Below are 17,705 nucleotides of genomic sequence, written 5' to 3'. Positions count from 1 at the left end.
CATGCATTCTTGATTAAATTATAATGTATTGTGATTATAGTAAGACAAATATATGGTGATTACACTTAGAACAATACTATATTATTGATCATAAGTGTATAATTTATCAGAAGTTATACTTCTGTGATGAGTTTAAAGGAATTATCTGTACAATCTGCACAGTACAATTTTTTTGACCTATGTTCTTTCATGGAGTAGAAACCTGATATTCACTGCATTATATTTGGTTTGTCAGAGTAATTAAAGTGTGATGGTCTAGTAACTCCTATTTTATATGGTGTGCTGTTAATTTTGTTTCCTGTCCCTTGAGAATAAAACAAAATTAGTTATAGAAACCCTAGAATCTCTGGGAAGTTATAAAATTGTGAAATCAAGATACTGTGCATTTTTCCCCCCTATAATAACTTGACCTACTTTATACTATCTGAGAATGGAATTTTCTGTTCTGCTGTTTTTTCACTTAGGTGAGAAAATGTAAAATACATATACAAAAATATATATGTTAATTAACTATTCCAAGAAAAATATTTATTTTAAACAGGAAAAAAAACACTTCTCCTCTCATGTTGCTTTCTTGAACCATTCAGTGTAAATGTTGGCCAGGGAGCAACACAGTTGTGTTTTAGGTATTATATTTCTTTAAACAGTGTTTTAAACATCACTGTTTATTAAAAAAAAACAAAAAAACAATTAAAAAATACTTTTTGCTTTTTTGTTGTTGGATACATGGAGGAAAATGTTTGTGCAAGATTATCACAGAAGGGAAATGTGAAAAAATAAATTATCCTCAATATTTTGAAAGTTATGAAGAAGAGTTTCTGAAGGGTTTTATTAACAAACACAAATTAAAATAAACAAAATAAAAGGTATATATTTAAATCTGTATCAGAGGCATTGGACATATTTATTTATTTACACATTATCATGATTACCCGAATCAGTGGTTAAGAACATAAAACCTCAATATATAAATGTTCACTACCAACACAGGAGTGAAGTCACTGTCTGCAGGTAATTTGGGGGAGAACTATGCTGATATCTACTTTAGTGGTCTGCTCAACTTCTGTGTCTTGTCACACAATGGGCCTAAACCCCAAGGAAGAATAAGTTGTGTTCAAAAGTTATGGTATTAAGGTTAAAAAAATGTCAGATCCTAGGAATCAACCTGCTATTGTGGTTCTGTCCATTTTCCAGCCTTCAGATTCCATGAAAAATATGCAGCTTTTTTGTATTCCTTTCATAAACTGTATGTTGTTTAGTTTTTGTTTTAGTCTTTTGGATGTTTTTTTTTACATATGACGTTACATATTACATATTTTACATTGTAACATTGTGACTTTCTTTGTCATCAGCTTTGGAACATAGTCTTGGTGGTGGCAGAACTGGTTAGTTATATATAGTGAGGGAGATAGCATTTTGGGGAGGGCGATTTTAATCATTTCTATGCAAATTTAAGTGGTTTTGTTTTGATTATACATTGTACACTTGCATATCACTCAGGCTCAGGTGAGTCTTGCAGTGACACATGAATTGGTTGTTCTGTACTGTAAGCAAAAAACCAACAGACTTTTTTATTAGTTTGTTTAGCAATTTTCAACTGGGTTATGTAGTATATACGCTTAAAGAGGACCTGTTGAAACTAATCTTCTAATATCAGGAATCCTTGACAGTAGAGAATATAATGCCATTGCAGGGGGTGCAGACACTACAGGGCCTGACAATGTCTGGTCAACTTCATGGGACCCCAACTCTGCTCTTCTGAGCATGCATGGGAGCAGGATCATGTGTAATGATGCCCCAGGAAACCTGAGGGGGAAGGGGGGAATTGCCATTTTATACAAGCATACATGCCAACTTTCAAAACTTCTCCCCCAGGAGATTCCGGGACAGAAGTCATGTGACAGTGGCTAGGAGGTGGCGTGGTGATGTCACCATAGCCCTGCCCCACTATAAAATGCTGAAATTCACAGAACTGAATTCACGGATTTGCCATGAATTTCGGCAAATCCGGGAGGTTTGCCTACTCTTTCGGGATGACTCCCTGAAATTCGGGAGCCTCCCAGGAATTCTGGGAGAGTAGGCAAGTATGCATACAGGTGTCTATAAGATGCAAAGCCAGTAAATGTGTCAGATGTAAAATAAGTAACAAAGTAAAATTCCAGTAACAAAGTAAAATGAATACATGATTTCCTGAGACAACAGATCTGTTAGTAAAAGGGGTTATTATACTTTCACTATGTATTGTGTATACCATAATAATTATTATTTTAAACTTTACTTCTGGTGTTCTTTTACATTTTTAATTTTAGTGTTTTTCTGTGGAGCATTCACACAAGCGACATTGCCAGGCATATTTTAAAGACACAAAATCAAAACTCTCATATCTTTTTTCTCCTGACATTGCAGCTTTTTTAAAGGAGAGTGGTATGAAATATTTCCTGTCTTTCAAAAACAGCAAAAGAAATATCCCACACCCTTAAACAAGAAGGCTCCTCTGTGCATTGAGCTGTATGCAAAATAACTTATTAATTAAAGAAAAAAATGTAAGAACCATAATTAATTATATTCAACATTTTCCCTATTCATTACAGTGTATTTTCTCCATATACTTTATTCCCTCTTTGTACTTGCAGATTAAAACACTGCCAAAACTGGCAATATAGTAAAGGTTGCATTATAAAGAGGATAACTTATAATGGAACTAATTCATAATCAATATACTTTGGTGCAGATAATATTCTTGGTGGTAAGTCAGGACTATATTTCATCATCATTTACTTGCAGCATGCCACAAAATTCTGCCGTTTATTTTTTTTTTGCTACACAACATAGAAATAATACTGGGTTTAAAATATAAATATAGGTTAAGGGAGTAACAGTGTGACTCACTGATAGCAGGCTGTCATCAAGCTTTGCATTGTGCTATAACTCGAACATTCCTACTCATTCATGCTACAGACAAGTGGGAAATGTCATCCAGCCGTCAATTGGAATAAGTTAAGGTAGAGAGCATATTATGGAATTTTAAATTATTGTGATATTTTAGCGTTTGTGTTTTTGTAAAAGGTAGGTGGTACTTAAATTTTGGAAATTTGACCAAAACCTGTCTTGAAGATATATTAACCTTGCCATGTAAGATAAAATTACTTGGACTTTGCACATATTCATTAGAAAATGCCATAGTCTTGAATATATTTTGTTTTGCCCCAATAGCCCTCAAATTTTTGTATTTTTTTACACAGTTAATGAACGCTGATCATTTAAAACATATATTTATTCACTTGTCTCTTCACTTCACTTGTGAATTTCTTAACTTATTACTTATAACTTATTACTAATGTTCTAAATGATGATGAATAGCTTAGACCACGATTAAAATATTTTCTAACTCATGCACCAGAGAGAACAGAGGATGTGAAGAATATTCTTAAATATATGGGTAACGTTTTAAGTATTTAGAACACACTGATCAGCGAGTGAGGCATATCGTATTCTCATTCCTTGATTCTGGTGACAGCTCATCTCATTCTTACAACCCACTGTAATATTCAGACAGGTCGTTAAACCCTTCCTATCGGGTGGGTGAGAGACCTTCCCACACAGTAGGAGAGACTGTGGATGTCCCTCACTGATAACAGCACTTATTTGCAAAGATTAATATATTTTTTCTTCAACTAGCTACTATCAGTCAGCCAGCAACAGTTACATGAACAAGAAATTCATCTTCGAAAACACTAGGTGGCAATATTTGAAAGAAAACACTTTTTGCAGCTATTCACTATGTTACTTAAAACAGTATGTGTTTAAATCTTATTGTCCCATAACAACAGTTTGTGGAAAATTGAGAGGTTACAATGCAGACCTATTTTAGCACTATATAGTACAGCCAAGCAGGAAAATCAGCTTTTTATGACAATATATAAAATATAAATATATTATAAACTGTTCAACATATTAAATTTTTTCTGTATATCACAATGAGAATTGCCATGGTTACCTAGACTTAATTCTACCTCTAACATAAGCCCTGATCTGAACTCACTCCCAGCAAGACCTCAGTCCTAACCGTGTAAGCCTTCTCAAGAGCGTTGCAAAATGTGTGACATCCTCACACAGTATAATTATGTGTAGAAACAAAACTTATTTTGCCCTATGAACTTTTCTGTGGGCATAAGAGCACACTAGAAAGCCTATTTATCATTTTATCCCGTGTTTTTAAAACTGGCACATATTTTTTTTTTTCAACTACTTTGTTAAACAGTGAATGTGTTTATGTGCGCCATTTTTCAGCATATTGGTGGAGTATAAAATAAAAGTAACATTAGTATAAATTTACGATAGGACAAGCTCATTAGAAATTTAAACAGAAAAATCCATGAAACATCTATAAGCTATGCAACATTTAAATGTCATGTAGGGAAGCGCATCACAGTTTAAAAAAAATTCTGCCTTGTCCCCCTTTTAATAAATGGTGCTATCTCATACTTGCCTACTTTTGGCTGGCTCCTTCCAGGAGATCACTGAAGAGGGGAGTAGAGGGAGGGCGGAAGGAGGCGGGGCTTCACAAATTACATAATTTTGCCCCCCTCCCCCACCCCCCAGTGACGTAATGCCTGTTTTGGGTCTCGTAAAAAGACCCAAAGCAGGCATTACGTCACTAGGGGCAGGGCCAAAATGCAGCGATTCCCAAAGCCCAACCCCTTCCGCCCATACACAACTCCATGCAGGCTCTGATGCGGGAGAAATGTCAGCTCTACCGGAATTCGGGGATATCTAGGACATTCCGGGAGAGTTGGCATGAATGTGCTATCTGTATTATAGGTTTCTTGTATTTTTTACTTATATTTACTAATACAAGTAAAACTGTGTATGTAGATACAACAGTATTATATTGAATTCAACTACCTGTTATTGGTAGAGATTCCAGCACTAAACATAACTCAAAAATACACTAGTGTTGCATACATCTTTTCATGCTTGTTTGGTTTGTTGTGCAGTATAATGCACAAGCAACATTTAGCCTTAAGAATTTTAAATTGCTTTACAAGAGGGGAATAATATTGGCATTTATCTATAGAATACTATTCATATATCAGTTATATTTGCAGTTTTTATTTTAAACTCCTTTATTGAACACTTGTTTGTTTTAACCATTGCAGAAAAATATTACTTCCAAATAACATCAGTCAGTGCCATCGGTGAAAAAATTAAGTTACATGTTAACATTTTAAATGTATATTTATTTGTTTCTTTCACATATTTAGTATTTTATATTATCACGTTTTTATTTATTTTTTTCATTTTAGTTTAGGAAAGAATTTGTGTGACTTGCATAATAATAATAATTTAATAATTGAACCTACTATTTTACACACATTTCTTGTAGCTTCCACATTGTCTTAAGGCCGATTTAACACATCCAAAAAAAGAGAGGAGGTAAAAAAAAAAATCTAGTCTATGGTGTCCTCAAGTTCTCTCAACGGTGACATTGATGCATTTTTCATGGCAGTGGAAAGATTGGATGTCTTCTACACTTCTGGAAAAAGTAGACGGTTTAAAAATCTCCTTTTTCTACAGCCTCTGGGAGTCATGTAAGCTGCATCCTGTTTTTAGCAGGAAGACATTATATTTGTCTTTGCCAGTAGTATCAGAACTCCAAATCTACTTAAATGCAGTAGACTTCAAGTCTACTTTAAACTATTTCTTTTAACATCACTGAGGTTGATAATTCTGCAAAAATGTACTAAAGTAATTTAACAAGCTGGATGTATGTACCTCCATTTTATATAGAGATGCATTTTGCAAACAACATTTTCCTATGTTAGTTTTACTATTGGTTTTGACATTTGGCAAACTATTCAAGTTAATACTAATACTTAGAGCTATATGTCATGATTATGGCCTAATAAAATATAAATAATATATTAATGTGGTCCTGATCCCTCCCCATCATATGGTTTTTTTTTTAACTTGTGAAGTAAATTTTTGTAGGTTAAACAGGAGTTAATAGATATATATGTGTTTTGTGTCATCCCATTGGAGTGAGAGATGCCTACTGTTACAGACTTTGGTTTATCACTTCACCTCCACATGCTAAAAGATTTCAGAAATTCCTTTGACAAGGAGGACCAGTTGGGGGGGTCACTCCAATGGTATTATATATTCATATAATGAATAAATTAATGAATATAATACATGGAAATAACCTATCTTCATTAGAACACTGAGAAAGAAGAATTATGTTTACTATGTGCAGAAATCCACAACTTTTTATTAGTTGTAATATATCTCTGTTACCCTCAACAAATTTCCCAATTATAGAATTCATTAATGGACGTGAACACAAAGGACAATAAAGCAAATCGTACAACAGATCAGCATACCAGCAGATTTCTTGTCTAATGTCACAAGGAATGAGGTTTGAGGAGGGGAGGGGGGGGGCGAATGAGTGGTTTTACAAAAATGCTAAGTTTTGATGTCCTTTTCTGGAGGTCAGTCTGCTACTGGGAGCAGACTGACTTGAGGTTACCCAAGTCATATATTCAGTTGTTTTATTTATAGAACATTTAAAGAAACTCAGTGCTAAAATGTTATTTAAGTTCTTTGAAAGCCCATCTCTTCTTTTTAGGGGTGACCTTATCCCTGATACCACTATTCACACTAGTGCACCATCACAATTGTCCCAATCTCCACTTTAAACAATATTTGATCCTCTTGTTTCAGCTGTGCCCTCTTCCACCTAGAATGTAAGCTCTTTAGTGAGCAGGATCCTCCATACCCTTTGTTTTCATGTCTGCATTTATTTTGTCTATCTTGTATGTCCCTGTTTTATGTATGTTCTTTTTCCCTACTGTACGGCGCTGCGGAGCACTGTGGTGACTTGCAAATCTACGATAATAATATTATTATTCATTTGTTTATCTTTCAGAATAGGTTTAAAAACCTATTCTTGTTGAAGAAAGAATGTTTTTAATAACCACCTTCTTGATTTGATGTGACTTATTTTTAAGCTTGGATACAAAATTATTTTCATAATGGGCAGATTGTTCTGTTTTAATATTTTTATTTTGCGTTCCAGACAATACAACTCTATCTACATTTTTGATCTGTTAAGACATTCTTAACACAGGGACATAAATATTCACTTTCTATAAATCTGGTCTTCATCATAGAAGCTTGTATTTTAAAATCTACTTTCGTTGAACAGACTATTTTTAGTCTATTAAATTGGCTTATTGAACTATTATGAATCCACAATTTATAATGATTATGCTATTGGAGTTTATTGGTAGCTGATAATTATTAAACATAGTAGAGTTGCCCTGTACAGAGAAACTGATACCCAGAAAGTATGTGAAAAAATTGTGATACTTGTGAGTAAATTTAAGATTTAAATTATTAGAATTAAGGTACAAAAAAAACTGAAAACGGATTCATAATTCCCACCCAATTAAAAAAAAATCTATATACTGTCTATACAGCACCAAGTTCGCTACCAAATATATTGGTGCTCAAATTGTACAAGTACCATGTATAATTTAGCTAAACTCAGAGCAGACTTGGTGCCCATTGCTGTCCCTAATGTTTGTAAATAAAACGTGGTTAAATATAAATTATGTGACAAAATGAAAGTGATGAAGTCCAGAAGAAATTCATGTTGTTTGTCTGAGATCCCACTGTCAATTATAAGAAAATGATTTACCACTGCTACCCCTGTTGAATGCGGAATATGAATAAACAAACCCTGAATATCAAGTGTAAGAAAACCATAGTAATCTCTAGTCTTGTTTAATATGTGGGTAGTATATTTGACTTGGGATAAACATAAAATGATAGAGTTGACGTAAGTGACCATATCCCAGAGATGAGCCGACACCCAGGAGTTGAAAAGAATGTCTTGTGTATTTTGGGTATGTGGTAGTGTCACGAACTCTCTCCAATGAGGTGCGGAGTCTAACGTGTCCCAGGTCTTCGCCAGGAACCCCTGCAAGGAAGTATGGTCTTAGCTGCAGGAGACACGTGGGTCGCGGTCCTCAGAGGGAGCAACCAGTGAAGCGGTAGGATGGAAACCGTGTCAGGCAGGCTGGGTCAGAACCGAGAAATCAGGGTATGCCACAGGGAGAATCCAATATCGTAGTCGGGAACTAGCCGGGTCTGGTATCAGAAGCGCAGGAGAGAATGGTCAACAAGCCGGGGTCAATACACAAGGAGCACAGATGAGAGGTAGTCAGGAGCAAGCCGGGTAATACACAGGAGTCACTAGAGGAAATGCACAGGAACGCTGGAGCTAGGTGGGACCTAATACTCTGGCACTCTCCAAGTGCCAGAGTGATCCTTTTATAGGGCTCATCTCCAATCAGTGGCGGTGGTGACGCTAAACACCACCGCCGGAATTACTGAGAAGCGTTCCGTTGCCTAGCAACGGAACGCGTGACCGCCGACCCGGAAGTGTGCCCGGTTGCCTAGCAACCGAGCGCTCAGCAGCAATAGCAGGCGTCCGTCCCTGTGCGACGGACACAGCACGGGGACAGCGCCTGACAGGTAGTAGGTTGGTATGACAGGGTACTTATTAAACAAAAGTGCCATTCTTGTCTGGTTATCACTAGAGATGCCCACTGACCCCCGTGTTTTGGTTTTGGATCTGGATTACCTTTTGGGTTTTGGTTTTGCCAAAACCGCCTTTGCGCGTTTAGATTTTGGTTTTGGTTTTGTTTTGCTATTTGTTTTACAAAATTACATTTTTGGGCTAAAATCACATAATGTAGGCATTATTTTGTACCTACATTTTTATTAACCTCGCTAACACTAATTTCCAGTCATTTCCATTCAATTTTTACCACCTTACAGGTCACAATATGCTTTTTACACACTTTCAGCCAAATACTGCAATGATCTCTGTATGTTAAGCGACAGAGCAACGACACAAACACATTGCAGTTTATATCACATCTAGAAAACATTGTCACACACCAGTGTGACAAACTCACAATAGAAAAGTAATACAGCATGGAATTGTCCTTGTGGCCTCCCACCCACCCATATGTTGGATCTTACAAAGGACATGCACACTTTAACAAACCAAGCACTTCAGTGACAAGGGCTGCCACTTTTGTGGCTGAAGTGCTTGGTTTGTTTGTGCCCCCACTAAACCAGCTATCAATGCCCTAAAGGCAGGTTAGACCAACGGTGCTGTCAAATTAATTCAACACTGTCAAGATATCATCATCTTCAGCATCATCCTCACCCTCATCAGTGTGTACATCATTATCACAGACTATTAATTCATCTCCGCTGAAATCCGCCATTGTAGGAGTGTCAGTACTTGGATGTATTTGCCGGTAAAGGCCTTCCTCATGGAAGATGTAGTTCATTTTTATGAACATCATCCTTTCCACATTTTTAGGAAGTAACCTCCTACGTCGATCACTGACAAGGTTCCCGGCTGTGTTGAAAACACTGAGTACACACTGGAGGGTGAGCAGCTTAGGTATTGCAAAGCGAGTTTGTACATGGGTTTCCAAATTGCCTGTTTTTCCTCCCAGGATGGAAAGGGACTGTCTGACATGTCGATTTCAATGAACTTTTGAAAATAATCCTTTACCATCCTTTGCATGTTACTAGTAGGATCGGATGAAGTTATGGCCGAGGTCACACTTTTTTTGCTAAATTCTTTCAAACCAGACCAGATTTCAAACTGTTGTGGTCTGCCACCTTTCGTCATCCCTGTTTCTTTCTGGAAAGAGCAATTTCTTATGAGCAGCAGCTGCCTGAGAAACTGAAGGAGGAGACGCCGTCAAGCCACGGACCACTTGAGCGGTCAACTTGCTGACCAGGAGCTCCTTGCATCTCTTCAGATTTCGGTCAGTTGGAAGCAAAGAATCTACGTAGGTCTTAAAACTAGAATCAAGCACAGTCGCCAAAACATAGTAATCCGACGTAAATATTTTATTAACTCTAGGATCATGGAATTAAGTACTTGATCTACAAGGCCAGCATACTTTGTGGAATTGCCTTCTTTCATCTCCTCCTTCAGTTTCTCAAGCTGCTTTTCCAAAAGTCAAATTAAGGGAATGACTTGGCTCAAGCTAGCAGAGTCTGAACTCACTTCACACGTCACAACTTCAAATGGCTTCAGCACCTTACACAACACAGAAAGGATTCTCCACTGTGCAAGACTGAAATACATTCCCCTTCCTTTCACAATGTCATGGCTTGTGCAATACACTTGTATGGCTTTGCGCTGTTCCTCACACCTCTTGCTTAAATTGGTGGCAGGGCAATTTAAATTGTTCTTGTAGCTGCTGCAATTTCCTACATGCTGTGGCAGTATGCCAGAAATGTCCCGAAATTTTACAGGCCACCGAAAGCATCTCCTGCACCTCACAGTTATTTTTCAAGAAGCTCTGCACCACCAAGTTTATTGTGTGAGCAAAACAGTGAATGTGATGGAATTCACCCAGCTGTAATGCTCGCACAATTTTGGTGGCATTATCAGAAATGACATATCCTGGGGAGAGTCCAAATGGCATAAGCCATGTATCAATGACATGCCTTAGATTTCTTAACAAATTATCAGCTGTATGCCTGTTAGTGAAGCCGGTGATACAAAGAGTAGCCTGCCTGTGAGAAATGTTACATAGTGGTGTACATGCTGCTGCTGTTCCTGCTTGTGAAGGCAAATCACCAACCCAGTGGTCTGTCAGTCATATAATCTTTTGTTTGCCCACTCCCACTTGTCCACATATCTGTGGTTAAGGGTACAGTGGCTAGAATGGCATTTTGTAGCCCAATTATTACATTTTTACGAACGTTCTGGTACAATTGAGGAATAGCTTTTCTCAAAAAATGGTGTCGCAATGGAATTTGGTAATGGGGACACAAGACCTCAAGTAACTGTGAAAAACCAGCTGCGTTAATAGTGGATATTGGGCGCAAGTCTAATACTAGCATAGTTGCCATGGCGTCTGTGATCCGCTTTGCAACTGGGTGACTACTGTCATACTTGCTTCCTCTAGCAAAAGATTGTTTCACAGTTAATTGTTGCAAAGTATTAGTGGTCGTCTCCTTGGGCTGCTTATGAGAGGAAGATTCACCCCCAGCAACAGGACCAGCAGCAGCAGTAGGACTAACACAAAATCTTCACAGGTATCCTGGTTAGGGGAAGAGTCATGTAGCCTAAGCGGCTTGGATGCAGGACTAACTCCGATCGCTAATGAGGATATTGATGAGGATGGTGTTTTTGGTGTCGATTGCAGGGGCTGTGATCTAGATGAGAGCAGGGAGCTAGCTGATACTGGACTGCTTGTTGTTATATTGTGGGAATAAGTTTCGGATTTTCCCAAAAGCTTCCCATGAGCTCTCTTCAAATAGCGTAACATGGTTGAGGTTCCTAAATGGTTTATGTCCTTTCCTCGACTGACTGTGGATTTACAAACACTACATATGGCTACACAGCTATTGTCAGGATTTAGGTAAAACTAGTTCCAGACATAAGAGGTGGATTTTTTTGCCTTCTGCCCAGGCATGACAATGGGCTTCTTGCTATCACTGTCAACAACTGCTTCCATCGGTACAGGACTTACACAAACAACATCATCGTCATCAACATCCTCATTAGCGCCGTCATCAGCTATAAACATATCCCCCTCATCCTCTTGCAATTCCAAAATAGCATCCTCAATTTGGGTATCACCGGCTATACTTGGCCTGCTCATGCACACATCAGAACATATGCTGACAGGGGGCTTCAAAAAGGTCAAGACTCTTCTCAGGTATTTGTATCATATCTGGATCAGAACCAACATTTTCTTGTAAGGCCTTGCTACTTTCTTCCAGCTCTACTTTTACACTAAGAAGTATTTGGGCACCAATTTTGTAGTCAGAATGGCAAGGTCTTCCATCGTCATCACTGACCTTACAAGAAGATGTCTGAAGTACATTTGCAGAACTAGCACTCCTAAAGTAAGGTGAAGGCCTGAATCCTTCCTTGTCACTGCATGTGTAGAATGGCATGTTGCCAATTTTCCGGCACTTAACTTGGTCTTGAGTAAAGGTGATTTTTTTTCTTTACTGAGGTAAAAGGTCTTTTCTTACATTTTTGTTTCCCTGACTTACAAACACTGTGCACTTTAAGAAAGGCTTTAGCAGATAATGTAGAGGTAGAGGGATTATTATTATCTTCTGGGGACTGATGGGAAGCCATAGCTCTGGCGCAGTACAATTTGAGTGTATAGAACAATAGTAGTCAATAAATTTTTATTAAAAAAAATGCAAAATGCCACCTATCCGAATTGTGGGCGAGCTCTGGCATAGTACACTGTGAGTGGAGACTGGAAAGAAGCATAAAGCAAAGCCATGTGCCACCTTTCCTAATTCTGGCTGAGTTCTGCAACAGCACACTGTGAATGGAGACTGGAAACACACAATACCAGTCTATTAAACAAAGCCCACAGACACCTCTCCTAATTGTTTGTGAGCTCTGGCACTAGCAATGTGACTTGAGACTATCACTATACTAACCCTGCCTAACTACAGTAGACCTTATCAAAGACACTGCTATCCCTTTTCTATCTCTCTGAAATGGCGATGGCGCTCCGTTTCAGGCGTTATTTAAAGAATCAAAATCTTGCGAGATCCGACGAGACAATGATGTTTTGCCTCATTTCCATGCCCGAATGCGCGCGCCAGTTCCGAGTTGGCTCGCGAGCTTGCTCAGATACCCTGAGTTTGGGTGGGCTCGGATTTCAGGAAACCGAGCCCGTCCATCTCTAATTATCACCTTGTCTAAAAGGGCCAGTAGTTCTTCAATCTCTATTTTGGAATGAGTTTGTTGGATCATTTGTTAAAATCTTACGGAAGGTCTCATCTTGTAATGGCTTCTTTCTCTTAGTCTTCTACATTTTCTAGAAGACTAATAGAATACTTTTTGGGTCTTTTCTACTCTCGTCACAGTGGCTTTTGAAATCAGAATTTCGATAACAGATTTAAAACCATCCATTTTAGCTTTATTGAAGCTAATAATAGATAATATCTTACAGTAGGTGGGATAGAACTCTGATTTTAACTTTAAATCTATTTGGTGTTTTAATAACAGTATCTGTGACTTGTGTGCATTCTATATAAAAAAAAATGGTTATGGTTTCATGCATTTCACTACTATGTCTCCTTGTTCCCATAAATTATTAAGTTCAAGGAGACTCGCTTGATCTCTTTTGTCTAAAATAATAGGAACCTATAAACTATCTTTCTTCTTTAAAAGCAAAGTAGCTTTGTCTACAAAATGTTCTTAGATACTTTTCAAGTTTGACAAAGAGCTCCCACATATTCGGCTCAGAACTGGGAGCGAATTTCAGGTCCTTTCCAAGTGGTATCATTTGAGAATCGGTCAAAGGTTTTGAAGACAGATTATTTCAGTTTTGCTATTTTGGTGAACATTAAAATAAATGTTGATTATTTATTTAAGTCTGTGTCATGCATATTGCATAATAATTCTGCCAGGAAAAACTTCTTTGTCTTTATGATCTTTTTAGATTTTATTCTAGTTCTAGTGTTGTCTTTTTTTCTTTTTAAATATGTCTTGTTTTGAAGGCTCATTGCAGTCCTTTTTATATTGCAGATCTTTGTAGAGTTTTATTTATTACTTATATATTTTTCTTGGAACACCACAAGGATATGTTTCTGTTTTTTTCTTTCAAGTGTTAGTTTTGCAGGTGCATCACATCATTCACTGAAAACAAATTATTAGTACCGTATTTTGTTGGAGTGTTAGAAGTTATCCTGATATCCCTAAATACAACTCTACTGTTATCTGTATCTATTATATTATTTTAAACAAAGTTCAATGAAATGATGTTAATCCTCCACTCTCTTATTTGCATACTGTAGCTGCTGGTATTAGGAAGGACATGGATGCTTGTATGTAATTCCCTTGTGTTTTTCTCCTTAGCCACAAGCTGCATGTCATCCAGCTATCTTTAGAGTTGCCAATGACATTTTCAGGTAAGCCATTGTTACCGAGAGCAAACCCATTACATGTACTTACATTCATATTATCAGTGCTGTGGACATGACACATTACTAGTCCAATAATCTATTGGAAAACAATATTCCAGTCATGGCAGCATCTTCACCATGTAGCATCAACCTTAGTGCCCCAGGGAAAATTAAAATGGTGAATCTGCTGCATCTCCCAGATAATAACTAAATATGCCAAGAACACAACAAAGCCCACAAACTATACAATTCCTATTTGTGACTTTTTGTTTCAAATATTGTTATATCCATATAACTGGCCATCAGTGCACACACCTGACAATACATTTAAGTTGTGTTGGAAAACCGTTTTTCCATAGTGTTAATAGGAACAGAAATGTAGATTGGAACAATGGTCATTTATAGTCTGCATATATGAGGAATTCCTCTGTCGACTATCTCTCTTTGTACAAGTGGGCCTTATTGTCCTCCTATTGCTATTCATGCTACACACCTGCTTCCTAATTTTATGGAACCACACCTGTAAAAGGGGGTACATTTGCAGGTTTGCAGATACACTACAAAATATATATTGGCCAAACAGTAAAAATGTTCATTTAAAGAACTGCCACCTTCATTTCATATTTTACATTTTTCTTTTAGTATGCCTGTATCTCATTTATATCTTAAATTCATTATCAAAAAAAATCCGGAAGCAAAGTGAAAGCAGAATAAAAACATAAGATAAAAAAAAGTTAATAAAGGATAAGTATGTGTCACGGCAATAGGGTTTCTGGGATTCATCTCAGGACCCTTGGGGCTAGCTGTGGCAGGGATGTAGTGGAAACTGGGAGGCCAGATGAGTGTCTGGCTCATAGGGTACCTCTATTTCTGTATACCAGAGGTTAGAAGGAGGAATGCTGGACTGGACTCCGTACTGGAATAAACGACTGGAATCTGGAACTTGGACGTGGGAACAGGGAGGATCTTGACCCCATGACCAGACTCAATAACGCAAAGAATTCAGAAACTCAAAGGAATATAGTATCACAACTGTGACTGGGAAGACTCAAAACTCATGCAGAGACTATACAGGGTTTGGCAACCTCCTGAACAGAATAAGCCTGGAGCTGGCCCTGGACAACTCAACTCAGAACCTGAGGTAGGCCTGGAACTGGAAGTCAGTACCCCAAGACACAGAGATGACTCCAGAAAGTAGATGACTCAGAACAACAACCTACTACCCAAGATAGCCAGTAGGAAAGACAGGAATAGCTTGATGAGAGGAGGATCCACACAGAAGGTAACAGCTGGAAACCGTACACAAGCAGATAGAATGAAGGTAAATCCACACAAGAAATACATATCCAAAGTCTTTATTTCAGCAGAGTGAAGCTGAATTTTCACAAAGGGTTAATGGTTTGAACTCCATATAACAGCCACAGGATGAAGCTGAATTCACACAAAGGGTTAATGGTTTGAAGTGCATATAACAGCAACAAGATGAAACTGAATTCACACAGAGAGTAAATAGTTGAAGTCCATTCTTAGCACCAGGATAAGGCTGAATTCACTCAGTGGGTAAATGGTTGAAATCTATATACATAAGGCAAAATGAAGCAGCAAACAGGATGAAGCTGAATTCATACAAAGGGTTGATGGTTGAGATCTGTATACAGCAGGCAGGATGAAGCAGCAAACAAACAGTAACTGTGATAGTCTGGAACCAGGAACTAGGAAAGTGTTGCACTGGCAATTTGCTGAGTGTAGAGAGAGACTCTTGTCTGCACAGGAAGCTAGTTGGTGGATAAGATCAGGTGTTCAGACTTAGCAGGATGTTTAGCAAATGTCACACCCAAGATGGCAGCCTCCAGTACTGCAGACAAAAGTCACGCTTGTCCCAGGATAAAATTCTGTCTTCGGCAAAAAGGGAGATGTACAGTGATATGGTACCACCGAGTGGTGTAAACAGGACTAACACCCCGATTCATGACAGTATGTATTTCTAAAATGGCCCATGTGACATGTTCAAGAAATATTTATATATGTACACTTTTGAGTAAGACAATGACAACACAATTTAGCTGTAGATAAACTTGCAGATGTTAGTTACAGTAAGGAAAATAGTGTTTTAGAATAAAGATGAATGAATTTGAAATGGGGAGCAGTATTGTTAGGATATATCCACAAGGCAGCTGAACAGCTCACATTTGTCTGCATAGTTTACTCTATTTACACTTCAGACTTATTAAACTTGACCTTCACTTCATGGCTCCTTGAAAGCTACGTGGATACAAATCATCTACAGTAGATTTTATTTAAACAAATCTGTCAATGGTTTGTCTGGTACATATTTTTGTACCAGAATATATGATTTCCTGGAAGTGTCTTGAAATGCCTGCAGGTGCTTCTGCAGTAAAAAAAAATCTTTCCATATCCTTCAACAGCACTGATCCTAAATGTTCCTTATACTTTTGCTTGAAGATAATATTCCAATCTGTACTAAACTTACAGTGAGTTGCTAGATTTTATGTGTGCTCTAAGACAAAAAGATTTTGAATAGTATTTGCAAAAAATAATCATTTGTTATAATAATTAAGAAGCATATATTTACATTAGTTGTATAGCACACAAATGCCGATCAGCCACAACATTAAAACCACAGATGTGTTGAAGCAAGAAAAAAGGGCAAGCGTAATCATCTGAGCGACTTTGACAAAGGACCAAATTGTGATGGCTAGATGACTGGTTCAGAGCATCTCCAACACGCAGGTCTTGTGGGGTGGTACCGGTATGTGTGGTTAGTGCCTACGAAAAGTGGTCCAAAGAAGGACAACCAGTGAACCGGCGACAGGGCCCTGGGCATCCAAGGCTCATTGATGCGTATGGGGATGTTTCTTTGACACGTACCACCTACCTAAACATTGTTGCAGACCAAGTACACCCCTTCATGGCAGTGGTATTCCCTGATGGCAGCAGCCTCTTTCAGCAGGATAATGCGCCCTGCCACACTGCGAGAATTATTCAGGAATGGTTTACGGAACATGACAAAGAGTTTAAGATGTTGGCCTCCAATTCCCCAGATCTAAATTTAATCGAACATCTGTGGGATGTGCTGGAAAAACAAGTAGAATCCATAGAGACCCTGCCTTGCAACTTACAGGACTTAAAGGATCTGCCGCTAATGCCCTGGTGCCAGATACCACAGGACACCTTCACAGATCTTGTGGAGTCCATGTCTTGATGGGTCAAAGGTGTTTTGGCGGCACAAAGAACACCTCCATCAGGGGCGCACGCAGGGGGGGTTTCTGGGTCTCCAGAAACCCCTCCCCTCCGCTAACTAAGTGCCCCACATAGCGGCACTGTACTATACAGCAGCCGTGGCGTTGTCAAAGAGGCGTCCTCGACAGTGCTGTATTGTATACAGCACCGCCGCGGACGCTTCTTAGACAGCGCCGTGGCTGCTGTATAGTACAGTGCTGCTGAAACGGAGCAGCAGCAGCTCTCTCGCGTGTTTTGGGGGTTTTTTTCTTTTCTTTTTTTCTTAACAATTCTGCGTGCGTCCCTGTCCATGATGTTAGGCAGGTAGTTTTAGTTTTGTGGCTGATTAGTGTAAATGCATAATAAAAAAAAAAAATAATGTCTCATTTCACTATTACTTGCTGAAAACTACTATCATTAATAAAGGGGCAGATTCAGTTCTGTGCGAGGTGACGTAATGTATCTCCGTAACA

The 17,705-nt window shown here is 38.2% G+C and overlaps 1 protein-coding gene across 4 annotated transcripts in view; it reads left to right on the top strand.

Annotated features, from left to right (window-relative positions):
• Positions 1-17,705, top strand: part of FANCC (FA complementation group C) — a 220,269-nt gene that overhangs the window by 159,750 nt on the left and 42,814 nt on the right. For all 4 annotated transcript variants that reach the window (XM_075211083.1, XM_075211081.1, XM_075211082.1 and 1 more), the window contains one exon: positions 13,946-13,998. In XM_075211083.1, coding sequence (XP_075067184.1) covers positions 13,946-13,998 — 53 coding nt within the window. The remainder of the gene's footprint in view (positions 1-13,945; positions 13,999-17,705) is intronic.

Source organism: Mixophyes fleayi, chromosome 1 (assembly GCF_038048845.1).
Source record: "Mixophyes fleayi isolate aMixFle1 chromosome 1, aMixFle1.hap1, whole genome shotgun sequence".
NCBI lineage: Eukaryota > Metazoa > Chordata > Amphibia > Anura > Limnodynastidae > Mixophyes > Mixophyes fleayi.
The sequence above is the reverse complement of the archived record's forward strand: the minus strand, read 5'-3'. Positions and strand labels throughout refer to the sequence as shown.